The sequence below is a fragment of the Terrapene carolina genome, unplaced genomic scaffold, assembly GCF_002925995.2.
Source record: "Terrapene carolina triunguis isolate 2854851 unplaced genomic scaffold, T_m_triunguis-2.0 Scaffold183, whole genome shotgun sequence".
Classification (NCBI taxonomy): Eukaryota; Metazoa; Chordata; order Testudines; family Emydidae; genus Terrapene; species Terrapene triunguis.
Genome location: NW_020664534.1, coordinates 2,166,352 through 2,186,731, shown reverse-complemented (window position 1 = coordinate 2,186,731; position 20,380 = coordinate 2,166,352). Strand labels below are relative to the sequence as shown.

At 40.8% G+C, this 20,380-nt stretch overlaps 1 protein-coding gene across 1 annotated transcript in view; it reads left to right on the top strand.

Moving 5' to 3' along the window:
- The window catches only part of TMEM245 (transmembrane protein 245), a 130,780-nt gene that overhangs the window by 4,562 nt on the left and 105,838 nt on the right, over window positions 1–20,380 (top strand). The window contains exons 2-4 of the mRNA XM_024209262.3: window positions 8,931–9,048; window positions 10,325–10,426; window positions 15,971–16,081. Coding sequence (XP_024065030.1) covers window positions 8,931–9,048; window positions 10,325–10,426; window positions 15,971–16,081 — 331 coding nt within the window. The remainder of the gene's footprint in view (window positions 1–8,930; window positions 9,049–10,324; window positions 10,427–15,970; window positions 16,082–20,380) is intronic.

The window sequence follows — 20,380 nt, the reverse complement described above, 5'->3', positions numbered from 1 at the left end:
TAAGTCTAAATATTAATCATGATATTAAGTCTACTTTTTCAGTCTGCTGCTTTGTACAGCATATTTTCCATATCTCGAGACCGAGGTTTAAACTTCTATCACGTTTTACTTTGTACTTCCGTTTTGCAGCCCTTCTCCTATTCAGCTCTGGCTCAGTGCTGTCATGCCACTAGCTCCTGAGCCTGCAACCCAGTCTGTCTCCCCCCCACTAGCCCTTCTGAACCCCAGCCTGACACCCCTCCCCCCCAGCAGCCCTGTGTGCCCCACTCTGTCTTAATCTAGCTCTACGGGCATAGTGCTGTGATGAACGCTGCTGACCTGATGCTAGAGCGGCCTCTGGTGGGTGACCAGCAGAATTGCAGCACTTCTTGGGCAAAATGTATTTTCTGCAGGATGGGAAATAATTCTGCGATGGACATGAATTCTGCGTATGCGCAGTGGTGTTAGAATTCCCCCAGGAGTAAATATAAAAACAACTGAAAGCAAGGACTTGAACTTGAAGTCACAGCTTTTTGCTGACATTGCCTTCAGTCTGCAATTTGCAGAGATAATTGGAGCACCTTGTGCTGAATACACTTCCTCCGACAGATTTAAACTCTGTTTCATTACTAGATGGTGCAACTAACAGAATTTGCACTGACATAAATGCAAAACAATTGGTGAAACAGGAGATGTGACCCCCATAATGGGTACTTAAAGTATCAGTGGAGGGCGGGTGGAAATGGATTTTTCCATTTCTTCCAAGAAAACTACAGCACGTTGTGATCAAGTTGCTGAAGGTGTTATCAAAGAACGCAGAGAGAAGTATGGCAAAAGAGGTCTGTCATTTGTTCAGACAACGAAGATAAATGGGGTGTTATGGGTTGGGCCCCCTTTCGGGGTGCCACCAGATGTGCTGGGGTCCCACTGAGCCTGCTGTCCTACCAGCCTGGGTTTCCCTTACTATTCCATGCTGCTGTGACAGGCTCTCAAGCCTCTTTTCAGCACACACACAGGCAGGGACACGCTCCGCTCCAGAATCTGAGTCTACGATTAGCTCTCTGGGGGATGGCTCAGCTAGGGGAATGCCCAGCTCTTCTGTGCACACACCCTCTGGAGTGGAAACCCAAAATAATATTGTCTTACGCTATATAGAGATCTAGATAGCGTAAGGTCATAAAAATCGCCCCTTCCCTCTATGTGGAAGGAGATATGCACACCTCTTCTCGTCTCCCCCCCCCCCCAGTTATGAATTGCACAAACTGGGTTTTGGTATAAACAAGAAATAAGTTTAACTACAAAAGGTAAATTTTAAGCGATTATAAGGTATAGCAGAGAGAACAAAGCAGATTTCTGAGCAAAACACACAAACTAAGCTTAATACACTAAAGAAACAGATTATCAATAGTAATTTCTCACCTTAAATGTTGTTTTAGGCAGGCTGCAGAGTTTCTGAAGCTCAGAGTTCCAGTTATTTCTCTTTACCGGCTAGACCCCTGTCTCAGCCTGGACTCAGCCCTTGCTTTTCCCTAGCTTAGTTCCTTTGTCTCTTCAGGTGCTTTCAGCAGTCTTCCTTCTGGGGGAGGCCATGGAGAAGAGCCCTGATTGACTCACTTCCCAGCCTTAAATAGTATTTACATGAGGCGGGAATCCTTTGTTTCCAGTGGAAAAATACCAGCAGTGTCCAAGGTGGTACTTCATACTAGGTGACATTATCATATGACCTTGCAGTGTTAAAGCCACTATGAGACCAGGCTTATTTGTAATGTCCACAGGAAGTCTAGGAAGATGAGAGATCAGCATCTTCAAAGACTAATTCTATTGTCTATCATAATGGCCCATTCAAGCTGATTGCCTACTCTCTGGTGAACGTTCCCTAGGTACATACACAGTTGTAATTGTTACATAGTCAATATTCCTAACTTCAGATACAGAATTGACACATGCATACAAATTTGATAATCACATTCAGCAAATCATAGCCTTTCCAATGATACCTCATATGACCCATCTCCCATAAAACATCTTAGTTATGTCATATTCATATTACAACAATATTTTTATGACGAATATGGGATGCAGTGTCACATGGGGGAAGAAAGAAAACTCGTCTGTTGGAACCATCGTAAAATTCTGAAACACAAGCATTCAGCTCACTATTTAAACCTCACTGAGAAAGAAGTAACACATGACATCCTAAAGTAGGATGGAAGTTTAGTCTTCTGCAATTACCATCAAGTTGGCTGATAGAAAAAAAGAGGCTTGAGGATTCATCTTCCCAATGAAACTGAGTGGGGGGAAAAACTCAAGAAAATTGTCTGTTACATGCAACTATCACAATAATTTATAGTGAGTATGAGTAGATCAGAATATAGCATGGATTTCACACACAGGTCTCCACATAACACACCAACTTTTTTTTTTTTTTTTTTTAAATTAAATAGGATGTCAGAGGGACTGCTGTTGCAGTCTAAATGAAAACTGGTTTGATATAATTAACAAAGGAACTACCAAAGAACAAAACCAAAAAACAGTTTAGAGAAGCTATTAATTTTATCCATTATTTAACCAACTTGACTGATTCCAGATACGAAGGTGATAAATGGAGCTCAGGAGTAAAATATTTAAAAGTGCTTTAGTCTAATTTTCAGAAGAGATTTAGGCACTTAAGAGCCTGAAGTCTCATTGAAGGTCAGTGGGATTTGGGCTTCAAAGTCATTTAGATACTCTTTAATCCCAGAACAGGAAATAGAGACTGAAACTTGGCTGCTAGTATGTGACTGATACTTCTCTTCCAGTATTTAAAACCGAAGATCCAGATTTCTTCTCAAAATCTGTCTGAAGCAAATTGTCACAGTGAGTTGCATCAAAATGGTAGAAAGATAATTACGGAAGACAGGGCAGTTTAAATTTTAAAAACTGACAGTTCCTAAGACTTGCCCTCCTGTCCAGTCGTCACAATCAACTGATGCTGTGTTTTTAACCAGCTGAGACTTGCTTGTCCAAAATTTCCTTGAGTAGGTATTCAAGTTTATTAAAGGAAAAAAAGCAAGCTCAAGTGATAAGCATATTGGTGTTAATGGTGATAGAGCATAGTAGACTTTGCTAGCTGGTAGACTGGGGATTTGATTATTGTATTTTTGTCTTTTTTCTTTTTTTTTTTTATTTACAGAATTAAAAACTTTTCATTTTGAACAATAAATATACTTGGTTATGTCCGAACAATAAATGTGTTCATGAAGTGAGGCCCCTGGCGTGTATTCCATTTAATAAAACCTGTTTTTAGGGCATGTTAGGGATGAGTACTTATTCTCCTTCCTTTGCCCAAGGAAATTCTTTAGCTGTTTTCCCTCAACCTGGTACAGTCTTGTTAATTAGAGTATGCATGTGTGCCCCAGGATCTGAAATGTACATGTATATAGATTGACCCAGTTATATCTACATACGTTTGTCAATCAGGCCCCGACATTAATAGACATTACAATCTAGGATAATTTGTTTAAAGTGGACTTCAAAAGTCCACTTGAGGGCTGTGAATAGTGAGGAATTTGTGTCCATGCTAGGATTGGAACAATAATCTTAGTTGGAAATAGAATTTTCACAAAAGCACGTATTGATGATCTTTCTCTTCTAAGTCTGTTCCTTATCACCCTCCCACCAAACTATAATCTCCAAACTGTTTAGTGGAGGAGATCATACAGATTACTGGTGTGTAGTAACTAATGTGCAGCAATCACTAATGTTCTCACTGAAATCCATGGAAAGCCATTCAACAATATAGCATGTATATTTTAGAAATGATGGACATTATTTTCAAGTTATGATTTGATTCTCATCATCCAGAACCAGCCCACATTAAGTTTCAAGTAATTTGTTTAGTCAGCAGAATTTTCAGCAATATTAACTTCTAAAGTGGGTCACTCAAATTTAAAAAAAAAAAATGTTCTGCATCATATTTCAAATGTTGCAAATAATGTACTGCTCATTAGCAAACACCATTACCTAAATTAGCATACATTCAGTTAATCCACAATGTCACTTGAATTGAATCCCTCACACCTCTGGAGTCAACTGACCGCTGGTTTCCATGGCCTTGTGGAATGGTATAGCTTTATTTGGTTTCTGAAACAAGATTGCTGGCACCTGTTAAAACAGGAATTTCAATCTGATTGGATAGCACACAAATATGAAATGCATTCAGTTAATGAAAAATGTATTATAACCAATTATAATCGTTAAACTTTTGGAAATGGGGATTGAACTATGCTAAATATTTAGATAACTGTCATTTTTGTTTTGTTTGAAATTATTTGAAAACTTGAAGTGTTATGATTTGGGAGCTGTATGTACTACTTGAACAGTGGAGCATATTTTACTTTAATGTTCTCCCTGATATCCAAGTCTATGCCTAAGGCTACGTTTTACTCACAGTGGGTATTTTTAGTAAAAGTCATGGACAGGTCACGGGCCATAAACACAAATTCACGGGCTGTGACCTGTTCATGACTTTTAATAAAAATACCCACGGTGACTAAAACTTGGGTGGGGGGCGTGGGTGCTCGGGGGCAGGGGGAGTATACAGGGGTGCTGCAGGTGCTCGGGCAGGTGACCTGCGACCCTCGCTGGGAGAGGGAGGGTTGGCGGGGCTCCCTACCTGGCTCCGTGTCTTTGCAGCTCCTAGGTGGTGGGGGCAGAGGCCAGCACCAGTTGCTGCAGAAGTCCTGGAATCCTTGACCTCTGCGACAGACTCGCAGCCTTACTTATGCCCTGCTAACAATTTGCTGCTGACAAAACAAGGGCAAGAAATATTTTAGTGAGAAGTTAGACCTGTATTTGAAACACTCTGCTCTTATTAACAGGTGGATTTTTTTTTAAATGAATACTAAAAATCTGAAGATCTCTCATCAGTTTTACAAACTGAAGAGCAAAATTGACTAGATATTGTACTAGTCAGCATCTGATACGTGGTTAAAGTCAAGGGCTAGATTGATACCTTTACTCATGGTGAGCAGTACCTTACTTCACAAGCCACTCCACTGAACTTCATTGGGGCTGCCTGTAGTGTTAAGTAATATTTAATATTAATAAAGATAATCAGTTTGGCCCTACAGATGTTACACTTTCAGGTAGTTTATGTCCAAATTTTAAGTGTGTGTGGTGTCTGTTCTGTTTAAATATAGGAAACTTAACGTTAACAGAAATTTCTGAGTATTTTCTAATTAAAAATGTGTTTTGGACTTAAACATTCATTAATGCATGAGAATGAAAAAGCAAAGCGGATTACAAAGAAATTGAATGGCTAATTTTTGTTGTTGTCAAATCTGAGTAAACTACAAAAAAAGCAAAAATAGTGAAATGCCAAATAGTTTTTTAGTTTTAATAATCTGATATGTATTAACATTGGTAAAGAAATATATACCTCTACCTCGATATAACGCTGTCCCCAGGAGACAAAAAAATCTTACCGCGTTATAGGTGAAACCGCGTTATATTGAACTTGCTTTGATCCACCAGAGTGCGCAGCCCGCCCCCCCCACCCCAAGAGCACTGCTTTACCGCGTTATATCCAAATTTGTGTTATATTGGGTGGCGTTATATCGAGGTAGAGGTGTATCTTTAAATCCTGGTCCCTCAGAAGTTAATGGGAGTTTTGCTATTGACTTCAGTAGAGCTAGGATTTCAACCACCCTATTTAAACAGGTTTCAGAGTAGCAGCCGTGTTAGTCTGTATCCGCAAAAAGAACAGGAGTACTTGTGGCACCTTAGAGACTAACAAATTTATTTGAGCATAAGCTTTCGTGGGCTACAGCCCACTTCATCGGATGCATAGAATGGAACATATAGTCAGGAGATACATATATACAGAGAACATGAAAAGGTGGGTAGTTCCCCTACCAACTCTAAGAGGCTAATTCCTCTCACCTTTTCATGTTCTCTGTATGTGTGTATAAATGATCTCCTGACTATATGTTCCATTCTATGCATCCGATGAAGTGGGCTGTAGCCCACGAAAGCTTATGCTCAAATAAATTTGTTAGTCTCTAAAGTGCCACAAGTACTCCTGTTCTTTTTGCATATTTAAACAATCACTTTGTTTCCTCAGGACCCTGCTTTGTTCAGGGTTAGATCAGTAGCTCCCAAACTTTTTAGAAGGAAGACCAACCATGGTTTTTCTTTCTGTGCGACCCACTGACCACCTGGAGCAGCACCGTCCACCCAGCACCACAATCCTAATCCCACCCAGTGCAGGGGGGAGAGGGGAAGGGGTTGTCAGAGAATGAGCCCACCCACCCTGACCGTGTTGCCATATCTCCTGTCCTGCGAGGCTGGGTCTGGCTCCCCATTCAAGGCATTGTGATCTTGCTAAGCTTGAGTGGCCCTGTGATCTCGTGCACCAGGCCACAACACCCGGAGCAGGAAGCTGGCCCTGGCCCCAGCTCCATGGGTCAGGATCCAAAGCTGTGGGGAGAATGCAAGGCAGGCTTGGTCTCCATCCCCCTCAGGCCTCCGCTCCAGGCCAGGCCTGCAATCCATTTGGGAAACGCTGTATTAGATAATGGTAATGAATAGACAGCTGAGCTTTTATTATATTCCCTCCTCAGTGACTTGACCCCTGCCTTGCTCACAACATGCTGTCCATCTTGTCCTTTGAGACCCTGATTAAATATGAAGCTTTTAAGCAAATGCTTAAATCCTAATGTTTTCAGTGGAATTTAAAAAAAAATTAAAGTTAAGCACATGTTTAAGTGCTTTCATAAATAATGATGCTTTTCCGGAATCTGGGCCTGAGATCAAATCTGCTCTTAACATATACATTTGAAGTGTGTTTTTGTATTTTTCTTTTTTCTATTTCTTCCCTTCCTCTGCAGTGACTTTTTTCCTTCTTCTCAGATTTCTTCCTTTTTCTGATCCAGGTGGCTTTTAATCTCCCTTTCTTGCTCCCACTCATATCTTCTTCTTTCCTCCTGTCCAGTGGTTCATTTTAGAGCTTAAAAGTTTTAGTTATTTTCTGTTTGTTATCCAAGAAGTAGAGCTGCAAGAGACAAAATTAAGCAGACAAAAAGAAGCCCATGTGATAGTTCTGGCCTACTACAACCTGTTAGTACAATAGGATTGAAAGAGCTTGCAAAAAAGGCTCATATTTGCTCAGTGCATTCCTATTGCATTTTCAATGGGTAACAAAGTGGTACATTGACTCATAGACTTTAAGGTCAGAAGGGACCATTATGATCGTCTAGTCTGACCTGCACAACACAGGCCACAGAATCTCACCCACCCACGCCTGTAATAAATCCCTAACCTATGTCTGAGCTATTGAAGTCCTCAAATCATGGTTTAAAGACTTCAAGGTGCAGAGAATCCTTCAGCAAGTGACCTGTGCCCCATGCTGCAGAGGAAGGCGAAAACCCCCCAGGGCCTCTGCCAGTCTGCCCTGGAGGAAAATTCCTTCTCGACCCCAAATATGGCGATCAGCTAAACCCTGAGCATGTGGGCAAGACTCACCAGCCAGACACCCAGGAAAGAATTCTTTGTAGTAACTCAGATCCCACCCCATCTAACATCCCATCACAGGCCATTGGGCATATTTACTGCTAATAGTCCAAATGCATGAACCATTCTCTATTAAAGGCTTACATTTAAGTTTGAATGTTGGTAATAAAACGTAACTTTTTACTTTCCCTGTCAATTTTGACCATCTCCATTTTGGTAAGAAACTTCATTGTGTGCATAAAGCAGAAATGGATGGGGCTACTAACTCTTTAACTATGCATCAACATTAAAGATGATTTTACCAGGAAAATATGCAAATCTTAGTTAACAGAAGATCACATTTTTGCCTTGCTACCCAGGTGGTAGCTACTTGTGATTATTTTGGCAAAGGGAGTGGAGAATATTAAGAATGATGGGAATAGTTATTTAGAACTAGAGAGCTTCCCCTTCAAAATAAAACAAATTTAAACCATATCAGAGTTTAGACCTAAACTTTAGAAAAACTTGAAATAGTTATATAGTGGGCAACCTAATATTTGTTGGTATAGAAAGAAGAAATTTAACAGTTGCAAATATTCTGATTTAAAGATTGATCCACTTTTTTTCCAAGTGCGGCTTAACACTGTAAACTAGTGGTTCTCAAACTTTTTTTTTTCCCCGCGGACCACTTGAAAATTGAGAGTTTCGGAGGACTACTTAATGATCTTTCCAAATGTGGTTTGTACAGTTCGCTAACTATTGTAAAGTGGTTTGGATAAAAGCGCTATATTAAAAAAAACCTTAATAATAATCTTTTTTTTTTGTTCTACAAATAAAAGCACACAACTCATACTTTAAGATCAGTAGTCTTACCTTTCTAATGCAATGGATGTGCCCTCTCTCCCCTGCCACGGCAGCCCCCAAGTTGGGGCTGGGAAGAGGGGAGTCTCTCCCCTGCCACAGCAGCCACAGAGTTGAGGCTGGGAAAGAGGGTCATCTCTCCCCAGCAGCTGCAGCCCTGGAGCTGGGGAAAGTCACCTCTTTCTCTGGCTGCTGCAGCCCTGCACATCCCAAATCTCTCCCCACCCCCTCTTCTCACCCCACAGTCCCTTCCCACCTACCCCCTATTTTCCCCCCAAGGCCACCACCTCACCTTACATGTGCATCTTCTCCAGGGTCCAGGCACCTAATTAGTGGAGCCACGCCTGCGTAGCTCCACTAATTAGGTGGATGGCCCTTCATTCTCTTGTGTGCGGCCGCCCAGGCTTGCAACTTAGAGGGAGCTATCCGCAGACCACCTGAATGGAGCTCGCGGACCATTGGTGGTCCATGGACCACAGTTTGAGAACCTCTGGGATAGACAACTCTCGAAGGTGCAGGAGTTCATATAAAAAACTCGAACTGTTGATTAATATGGATCTGTATATATTGATGTATGTGTAGTACATATGTATGCCCATAAGTATCTTCTTATTTTAAAGATATGGACCTTGGTTGTCGGTTATCTGTTGACCATTTCATTCAAGTGGAATGCAAGCACTGAGCGTTACTTAAGAGCAATCTCCATTCCTGTCTGGATAATACTGCTCTTCCACTTAGGTGGGTAACACATCATCGTGTTTATGTATAAAATGTAATTCGGAAGCTTAACAAAGAACAACCTTGGGCTAAATTCTCAACTGAGATCCAGCCCCTTTGCCCTCCTCAGGTGGCGCAAAGGATCCAGATTCTTACTGCAAATAGCCAGCAGAGAATTTCTCTTGGTGCAGGAGAACTCATTGCTGGTGTAAAGTTTGCAGGAGGTAGCTTTTGTGCTACTATCCCCCTGGAGTAATGAACAGGGAGGGGATATGGAAGAACTCTGTAGCACTGCCCGCCTTTTTTTTCCCCACTGGTGTAAGTTAGAGCAGCTACTCTAAATGCTGGCGGGGGCCAGGTGCTGATTGGCCCTTAGACTCAAGGATCAGAACCAGCTCCTTGACAGAGCTGGCCACAGGAGAGAATTTGGTCCCCCATCTGTAACTTTTTACACTTTTTTTTTTTTTTTGAGAGAATCACAGTAACAAAGATTAAAGATCTAAAAGCAGAATTAACATGAAAATAAACTCTTCCTCCTACAGCCAGTCCGAGCATATTGATAATATCAAGGATGTTTAATTTTTTTTTTACTAAGATTGTGTTCTATTTCTGCCTTTCTAATAGCATAACTGTATGGGCTCACTAGCCATTACAGTAGCTAATTAATACATTAATAATCTAATATCCTTAAAAGAGCTCATAGCTCACTCCTTCTTCATGTCTTACTGAGGCAGCATCTCTTTTGCATTGTTGCACAAATTTGCCCATACGTACACTATTTTGTGGTTTTAAGATCTCACGTAGTGGCTTTGTGGGTTAGTTTTCAGCCAAACAAATATTGGTCTTCAAATTTTCTCCCCCCCCCCCCCCCAAAAAAAAAAAGCAAGCAAGAAAACTCCTTGGTCTCATTCTATATAGAAGTTCTACTAAAAGGAAGTTGTTTCTTTAGTTATTCTGAAATGTAAGTATTTTAAAAAATAATTTTAAAATTATATATTCAATATAATGTAATACTAATTGAATAAAAAGAACGCTGACTAATAGGTATTAGAATGAGTATTGAGAAATGTAAATGTCCCATAAGAATGGAAAGAAATGCATAAAATGTCTAAATATTTTTTTAGATGTAGAAAAATTTCTCACACTTCTGTGATATTAGACACTGATACCTATCTATAATTGCTAGGTTTCACTTGTGGCTGCCCTCTTCAGAATGGCTGCATTACACTAACATTTTTGATTAAATTCTGAAAAACTTTGCTGAAAAATCTTTTTTTTTTTTTTTTTTTTTCTCCAGCTTCTGTGGCTGGCTCTTGGAGGATTCCAGTATTTCTGGTTATAGTATTTCTGATGACTGTGGGCATGTTGCATGAGCAAGAGGGCGGAAAGGAGTCTTCTGGTAAGAAATAAGTCACTTTTCTTCTGCTGTCAACCAAGGTAAACTTATGGAAAATGTAGGACTTGAAATCTTACAATTGCTTGGGTTACTCATGAGTTTATTTTAATATCATATGACTTGTGTATGTGTACTCTCTATTATAGCGAAAGTAGGAGTTTTTGCTAATTAAAAATATCATGGATTATGCTTCCTAAAACTGAAGTCTGATTGGGTCTATCTAATAAAATATTTTGCAGTATACTAATGTTAGGTTTCTGTAATGTCTCTCTATAGAATGCAAACTGTTATTCTAAACTGCAATTTCTGTTCCACTTCTAGCTTCTCATTAGTGTAACCAATATGCTTGCAGACTGGGTTGCTTATACAAAGACATGAGAAGAATACTTTCTCAGAACCGGGGCAATACAGGATTAAAGATGTTTGTTTTTTTACTAATTCATATACTCCAGTTTAATGTTTTCCCAGCACAAATGTTCATTTTCAGAGCTCCAGTCATGGGACAAAGGCATTTTGTCAGTGGGTAGTTTTAAATCCTAGGAGACTTTCTAGGGAAATGTTATTTAGGAGTCTTAGGCCTGGTCTACACTAGGTGGTGGTGGTGGAGAAATCGATTTAAGTTGCGCAGCTTCAGCTACGTGAATAATGTAGCTGAAGTCAACGTACTTAGATCTACTTACCACGGTGTCTTCACTGCGGTAGGTCGACTGCTGATGCTCCTCCGTCAACTCCGCCTATGCTTCTCGCTCCGGAGGAGTACCGGAGTCGACGGAAGAGTGCTTGGCGGTTGATTTATCGCGTCTTCACTAGATGCAATAAATTGACCCCCACTGGATCGATCGCTCCAGAGGTAAGTGTAGACATGCCCTTAATCTTATACTGGGGCCAGAGAGTGTGGGATGGGATCAGGCTGAACAAACCAGTTTCATTACACTGGGCAGTGTCATACATGTTAGTATCTGTGCTCTGATTCCAGAGGACTAAAAATCTTCCAGGATCAAAGATAAAGGTAGGACACTGAAGATGAGAACTTAAGCTTGCAGAGGAAATGTGGAAAGAGGAATTCCCTGAGTTGTGATGGGGAAGAGAACCTGAAGGAAAGAAAAAGAATCTTGAGAAATAAAGAAAACACTTCCCTTTTCCACTCATCTTAATGCACCCTGATCCACATGGAGGGAATTCCAGAAAACAAAGAATCCTTGCCCTCAAATTGATTGTCCCTGGGAAGTATGCAGTAGGTCCCAGGGAGTAAAGAACTCGTTCTGCACTCCCATCATGTCCTGTTGCTCTTCAGCAGGGTGGTCTAGGGCAGGGGTTCTCAACCTTTTTCTTATTGAGGCCTCCCCCAACATGCTATAAGAACTCCATGGCCCACCTGTGGCACAACAACTGGTTTTCTGCATAGAAAAGCCAGGGTCTATGTTAGGCGGTAGCAAGCAGGGCAATTGCCTGGGGCCCAATGCCACAGGGGCCCCCGTGAACCTAAATTGCTCAAGTTTTGGCTTCCGCCCTGGGTGGTGGGGCTCAAGGCCTCTGGCTTCAGCTCCATGCGGTGGGGCTTCAGCTTTCTGACCTGGGCCCCAGCGAGTCTAATGCTAGCCCTGCTTGGTGGACCCCCTGAAACCTCCTTGCAGCCCCCCAGGGGCTCAAACCTTTGTTTGAGCACCACTGCCCTAGAGAATAAAGAAGATCACAGCAGAGCATTCATAGTTCAAATAATTTGAAGAACCTAAGAAAATTCCAAAACTTTGTTAAACTGAAGTTAAGGTTGAGCTACATATTGGTAAATTAAGATTAAAACATTTCAATACTTGTGTAGTTAGTCTGGGGTATGCAAGAAGCATTGGAAACCCAGGAAATTCACAATTAAGATTAAATTTAAAAGAAACACACTTAAATATGTGGAATGCATGGTTAAAGTATGTCAACAACTTTAACTGCACCTGTAATCATGTCGGAGGTGGGCAGTAGGGAGACTAGGGCTTCTCTACTGAGGGTTTGAATCTATAGCACACCAGTTTGCTGTGAAGTTATGTGCCGTCTGGATGAAGCTACAGCACAATGGAAGTCCCTGTGTGGCTTTAAGTAGTAGCATGCCAAGCTGCACTCCAGAACTTCTTGTACTGTGCAATAGCGGTGCCCACACAGGATGTTGCTGTGTGTCAAACTGGTGTACTGTAGAGTCACACACTGTGTTAGAATCATAGAATATTAGAGTTGGAAGAGACCTCAGGAGGTCATCTAGTCCAATCCCCTGCTCAAAGCAGGACCAACACCAACTAAATCATCCCAGCCAGGGCTTTGTCAAGCCGGGCCTTAAAAACCTCTAAGGATGGAGATTCCACCACCTCCCTAGGTAACCCATTCCAGTGCTTCACAACCCTCCTAGTGAAATAAGTGTTGCTGTGCAGTAACTTATTGAGACCATTTTACCAATCCTTAAGTTTCTCATTAGTAACCACAAATGCTTAGAATTCTTCCACTCAGCATTTTCCATTAAGATCCAAGTGTAGATGTCAGTTGAGATTAAACTGTTTTCTCCTACTATGAATTCCACTGGATGGAAGTCATCCCTCATGCATACTAGTTGTACCAAAATAGTTCCTAGTTTTTAGGAACTGAGAGCTCCTCATGTTGGCTGCAATGATTAATCATTGAGGATACAGTACATGGTCCAATTTACATTTGGCTGGTGGTCAGTACTCAAGCACTCCTAAAAATACTTAGAATATGGATTTATTGCACCCTCTGACACAATTTTCCCTGAAACTGTTCTTCTTGGTCACTAAACTTTATTACTAACCATAGAGGTTTCAGGTTAATCAGATTGCTTGCCACTTGAAACAGTTTTGGTGAGCTGGATTTCACCGATGATATGGGTGACAAGAAGAGAGATCTCTTCCTAGGTAGTCCTGGGGGAATACTGTGCCACAATATTATAAAATTCTGCATGTTTTATTTGTTAAAATAATGCAATATAATCAAAACAGTTTCAATTATTTTGGTCATTTATTTCAGAATACCTGTCAGCAAGTATATCTGTAAGAATACAGACGACAAAAAAGATTCATGAAATGTTTTTTAGGCAATAGATTTCTTACTGGTAACTTTGAGTAAATTAATTTAAACTATTGAACAGAAATGTATTTCCTGCACCCCTCAGAAGCAGTGCAAAGGCAGGGAGCGGGGGGTGCAGATCGGGATAATGGAGGAGCTGAAGGAGAGGGAAGTAATTGCTGGGAAGGAGGCAGGGAGTGAACCTGGAGGGTTGTTGGATGTGGTGTGAGAAGTATGGTACAGGTTTTTTTAGGGGCAAGGGGATGGAGGGATGATTGGCGCTCTCCCCCCATGCAGACTTCAGTTGACCCCTATCCTCTGTCAGGCACATCTGTCCCTGTCTCCATGTGACCCTGCACCCCTCTCCCCGTCCACATTTAGCCCTTCACCCTCACTCAGCCACCCTTGCACCCCCACTTCCATTCAGCCTCTGCCCCAGTCTGTCCCCCACACTAGCCCTTCTGAACCCTAGTCTGTGATCTCCCCAGCAGCCCTATGTGCCCCATGCTGTCTGTCTCCCCCTCCCCCCATGTTCTGGCCTCCTTATCTGGACATATGGGCAGGGCGCTGTTAGGAATGCAGTGTCTCCTGCTCCCTCTCCCCTCGCTGTGGCTGGCTGCTCCAAAGTGGGAGCAGCTGCCCTCTGTTCTGGTGCCATAGCAACCCCTAGTGGGTGAAAGGTGTAATTGCAGCACCTTTCAAGCAGACTGTAAAAAGCAACAGAGGGTCCTGTGGCACCTTTAAGACTAACAGAAGTATTGGGAGCATAAGCTTTCGTGGGTAAGAACCTCACTTCTTCAGATGCAAGTGAGATTCTTACCCATGAAAGCTTATGCTCCCAATACTTCTGTTAGCCTTAAAGGTGCCACAGGACCCTCAGTCTGAATCTGTAAAAAGCAACAAACACGGCTACCCCTCTGATACTTCAAGCAGACTGTATTTTATGTGGAGGGGAAAAAAAATTCTGCAGGAAACATGAATTTTTCAGTGGCACAGAATTCCCCCATGAGTATTCTAGACTACAGCCATGGCATAAAATGCATACATTTCCTTGAGACTAAATTTTGAAAAGTTCTCAGTGATAGATGTGTGACGGGTTGGACCCCTTAAGGTGCCACCTGGTGTGCTGGGATATCACTGATCCCGCCTGTTTTGCCAACCAGGGCACCCTTTTTACCTGTCTTGCTGAGCCAGGCTATCAAGCCTCCGCCAGCACGCACACACACACAGGCAGGGCCACACCCAACTGCAGAATGACACAGATACTGAGATCAGCTTTGGGAAGCCTCAGCTTAAGGGACTTGCCCCAGCACTCAGGTGTCCACCTCCCTTGGAGTGCAGACCCAAAGGTATATTATGAAATCCACCTTCTTCCCTCAATGTGGAATAAGGTATGCACAGTCTCTTACCCCCCACCCATTATGCAATGCACAAATGGGGTTGTATTATAAACAAGAAATAAGTTTTTTTATTAACTACAAAAGGTGAATTTTAAGTAGTTAAAGAGATAGTAATCTGCTTTGTTCTGTTTGCTAAGCAAATAAACCAAAACACGCATACTAAGCTTCTTTCACTAAAGAAATTAGTTACAAATAGTAATTTCTCACCCTAAATATTGTCACAGGTAGATTACAGAAAGTCTTGAAATGCAGCTTCACTGGTCTCCAGTTTGAGACCTCAGGTATCATTACTCCGAAGCTAGATGCCCTTCTAGCTTGGGCCCACCCCTTCTCCCCCCCCCCCCCCCCCCCCCCCCCCAGTTCAGTTCTTGTTTCCAGGTGTTTTTCAGTGCATCTTTGGGTGAGGAGGCAGAGAAGAACCACAATGATGACACTCCCCTGCCTTATATAGCTCTTGTGTGTGTGTGTGTGGCAGGAATCTTTTGTCTCCCAGTGGAAGAACACTGGCATTCCAAGGGGTGAGTCCAGTACCAGGTGACTCAGACCCATGTCTCTGCAGGGCTGTGGCAGCCGTTATTCATAAGCTGTCTGGAGCATCCACAGGAAGACTAAGCTCTTTCACAGTCCATTGTCTTTGCTAACGGGCCATTAGCCCTGTCTGGCTTTTCCATTGTTGTACCTGAAGGGCTAGTTGGGGGTGACACCCAAAGTAACTCATTTGAAATACAGATACATAGTTAATACTCCTAACTTCAGATACAGAAATGATACAGGCATACAAACTGGATAATCACATTCAGTAAATCATAACCTTTCCAATGATATCTTACATGAGCCATCTTGCATAAAGTATCTGTTATGTCATATTCATATCAGAAGCATATTTGCATAAAGAATATGGAGTGAAACATCACAAGATGATCATACTGGGTCTACATAATATATGTAACTATTAAAGTGAATATTTATCCACTTCATTGAAATTGTACTTCAGTGAAACTAGATGTTGAGCAACAGAAATAAAAATAGTATTGTGATAAGAATCAACCTCTTCCCAACTCTTTACTTATTTGTGTATTTATTTTTATAGGAACAGAACTTCCTGGTCAAATGATTTCCATTGCTGCTTCTACAATTGCCATGGCAATATCTGTCACAGGATATGAGTCAAGTAATGAGCAACATTCACCCCAACCCTCAGGTGACTGATCACTCAGTAAGAAAATATTTGAACTTGTTCTAAAAGCATGAACCAAGAGGAAACTAGAAACAATTTTTAAAACATTTTCTGACCCACAAATTACCACACTTTTCCCTGTGGAGTTGGTGTTCCTGGTTTAAAAGTTGTTCAAAAGACAGCAGTATTAACATGTAAATGACTATTTTACATACAATTTTCATGACCTAGTCATTTAAACTGTTACCTGCAGATACAGAAGTGGTGCCAGGGAGAAGTTTTCTTTCATAATTAGAGTTCTGTGAAAAGAGCTTTTTCTTAGTGTATTTCCTGCTGTACTTATTTCTTTCCCTTGATATCTTCATGGTAGCAAGAAAAAGTTAGGCTTCGTGTGTGAGTGGAGGCAGCCTTGAACATGCTTTGTAATGCAAGACTTTGTGGACAGTACTGTGGAGGCAAAAGGCTTCCTTTTGATCTGCTCAACCATGGCACAAGACTTAACGTTTTTTCTTGCAGTTTAATTCAGCATGCAGTTTCAAAGACAGTGTATCTAGTTTCTGTTGCAGGTAATCTGTAAGCAGCAACTTGAGAAGATGAAGGTTCAATAAGTATTATTTGGGGGTGGAAAGCCTCTTTGGTCATGGGCAAAAGATCACTATAACAACTAAATAAGCCTTTGATGGAATATTTTGCTGACAAAATAATAGTCCTCCAGAACTCTCTGGAAACTAAAATATTCCATCAACATCTGAGGATGAACTATCAAAATAGGCACAGCGACCTGACGGGACTAGAGTGCCCTAATCTCAAACTTGAACTTGAATATCCTAAATAAAAATAAATTTCAAGCTACTGAAAAAATAAGTGAGTTTAAAAGACATGATCTTGGTTTCAACACAAATAATGCTTCATGTGATGAGACATACAGATCAGTGTATGCTTATTTCAAGCACACGACATTAATAAAATTTCTTCTAGCTAAACATTGGCTTCATTGAAGTTAAAAAGCTACTTCCACCACCAGGTAGTAACTGATGTGCAGCAGTCTAACTATATCTCTCTCTGAGAGAGAGAGATACACAAGTGTATTCACATACACGTTTACTAATTTAAGTGTTCCAATGCAAATAGTACTCAAAGAAGATTTAGGTTTGAAACATTTAGCAACACACTCATTTTTAAAATAATGGCAGTCTTTCTGCTCTCATAGTATTTCATGCTGTTCCAAGTGAAACTAACCTCTTCACTCAGACTAGCATGCTAAAATTTCAAAGATAAGCACTTCTTCACATGAATAAATTGGAAAAAAATGTCCAAAGAGATCTCTTGAAATTTCAGGTTGGAGCAATATGGCTATAGCTGTCTTCTTTTCTTTTGCAGCTGTTTCCCTCGAGTGTGGGGTGTGGTGTTTTTGCTTTGCTCACCCCCTCGTGACTCTCGCGCGCCCCCCCCCTCCAAAAAAAAAGAGATGTATGAAGCCAGGAAGTATGAGAGAAGTGATTTAGCTAGATTTTTTGGATGGCCTGCTGGTCATGTGTCAAACAGTTGCCAATAAATGCAATACATTCCTCCACTCCAATCTGATATTTCTTCTTGGAAGCTGGATTGGAAATATGTTTTCTTTAAGGCAGATTATTTTTATTCTTAAAGGTTTAGCTATGCCTCTCACTGGAGATTATATATCTGTGAATAATATACATGCATGTGCGGCAGGTATACATTCTATAAATGTGCTTTGGGTAACTTTCTTGGGAATATAACCCCATTTTTCAGTGTAGATTTTGTAGTCAACTTTCCTTTATAGTCAGAAAGGGGGAAAAAAATGGGACTCCCTGTCTTCTTTTGATGGAATCAATTTTCCAGACTGATCTAGCAGTCTTCTTTGGGAACGTTGTTCATCATTATTGATCAACTGAGTGTTTTCAAATTTCTACTTGGTTTTGTTCTGCCATGTTCATGGTTGTTGAGGCTCAGAATTCTGGAACTGCAAATCTTAAACACTTAACTTTATTTTGTTGATCCAGAGTGACTTGTTATTTTCATCCTACTTTGGAACTCTGTTTTTTCATGAGAGGTTTAAGATTCTACAGAAGTTTTTCAGTCATTCTTCAAGCTTAACCATCAGGTATACATCAGTTTTCAGAATGAAGACTCCTGTGTGCCTATTCTGCAAATACATTACTGGTTCTAAGTGGTGTTTATTAGTTGCAGAAAAATTGATTATTTCTGAATTTTGATACTGTTGCTTTTCATTAGTTGGTCAAAGAACAATGCTTCAAGCTTTCTGCTAGTGTTTGCACTTACCCACAATGTTAATTTTAAAAAAAATTGTTACCACACTATAAGGCATTTCGGTTATACAGACCTTTATTTGTGCTTCCCTTGTTTTGTGGCTGAATATTGTGGAAATTCTATTCCATCAATGATCATACCGTCGGGAAGGACCCAGTATTACGTGTTTCTAAAATTTCTGGTAAGTGAAAGCAAATGCTGCCGTATTTTTTTGGGGAAAATGGATAGGCTAAGTAGCCATGTGGCAGGACTTATAGGAGCTATCATCTCAAGTCTCTTGCCTTTGCTTTAGCACTTTCTTCCCACTGACGTATGTTTGGAGTTTTGCCCACTACTATAACATTGCTTAGATTTACCATATTGTGTTTGGGAATGAAAGTAAGAGGAAAGGAGTTGTGTACATGCAGTAATCTATAAAATAATATAGTTCCTAGAACTTTTTTGGACGCTAAACTCCTGATGGTGATAAATATGACTTAACAGAATATCCAGCAGAGGAATTGCATTCTTTGCCTGAGTGATAGTTTCCGACTTTGTTACATTATGTATCTTTTACTATTCAGCATGGTACAGCTTTTCAGATGAACTAGGGCCTGGTCTTCCTGCATGATCATAAGTGTTCTTCAAGTAATGTCAGTCCCAGTTAGTGATATTCTATGCAAAATCAGGTTTGAAGATAACCAAGAACCCTGCTGGTATTTTTTTTCCCCCATCAACTAAAACCAGGCACTTCATGCTAGTAAAGCTTAATAAAATCAATTCCCAACACCTCTGAGGCTGGTTTTGTTGAACACTGAGTTGGGGGTTGAAGACAGAACCGTGTAATGGGTAGACTAGTGTAGGATGCAGTTTTGTTGCCTGGCTCTTATGCAGATGTCTACAACCAGAAGAGCCACCTGCAAATTTCACTGACAGTAGTATCTGTCTATATAAAGTAGGGATGCAGATTTGTCACAGCATTTTTATTTCTTAGTGAAAGTCACAGATTTTGTGTGTTTGTTTTTTTTTGTTTTCGTTTTTTTTTATTTATTTAAAAAAATAAACAGTGACACGAATGAGGAGGAGGGCTGCTGGAGAGCAAGCCCACCCCACGTTCCTCCTGAGGCTCAGCCCAGCTCCCCACTCTGGCCGTTGCGACCTGGTGCAGGGGGTTGCAGTGCCGTTCTGGTTTGGCCCAGCCATCCTTTCATTGACAGCACCTGGTCTCAATAACCAGAGTTGGGAGGTGGGCCCAGCCTTGTGGGACAGAAACCGCTACTGTGGAGTGAGTTTAATAAAATTATGGACACAAAACAAATCACAGACAAATGGGAAAATCACAGTATCCATGACCTTTTTCCAACTATGACAAACCTGCAGACCTAATACCAAGATTCCAGAATTGTCCCTCTGAAGATTAGAATGTCTTTTGTGTCAGTAAGAAGTGATGGATACTGTTATCATGGTTGAGAGCTTTTTTGTTCAGAATATTACCAGGTTCAATCAACACTGGGATTCACGGTCTGTTACCATCTGATTTTTAAGTTCTCTGCCATTTTGGGTTTACAGATCACACCTGTGCGAAAGCTACTAGTTTATCTCCAAAAGTCAAAGAACAAAAATGAGCCACACAAATGCTTTTGTAGAATATTAGTACATTGCTTTACAGTAAGTCTCTTTGGGGTGGGGGAATGGAATGCATTCTAATTTTCTGTAAACTGGGATTTTGATTAGAATGAAATATTATACACTGGTTAAGTAGTCAGCACTTCTTAAATTTAATTTTTAATGTGTTCATCTTTAACTTTTAAACTAGTGAAGATGAAGCTTAATTAAACATTTAGTGTCATCTGAGTCATACAATGACATTGGTTATCTATTAATTTTTAAAGTTGTTGTTTAATATCCTTGGAAACAATACCATAAAGAAAACAAAGTATGACATGCAAGGTAATATCATTGAGATCACAGCATGAATATTGTATAATTGTAGTGTGATCATATCTGAAAAGAACACCACATGTTATACTTAAATGATTTGTAAGATGGAAG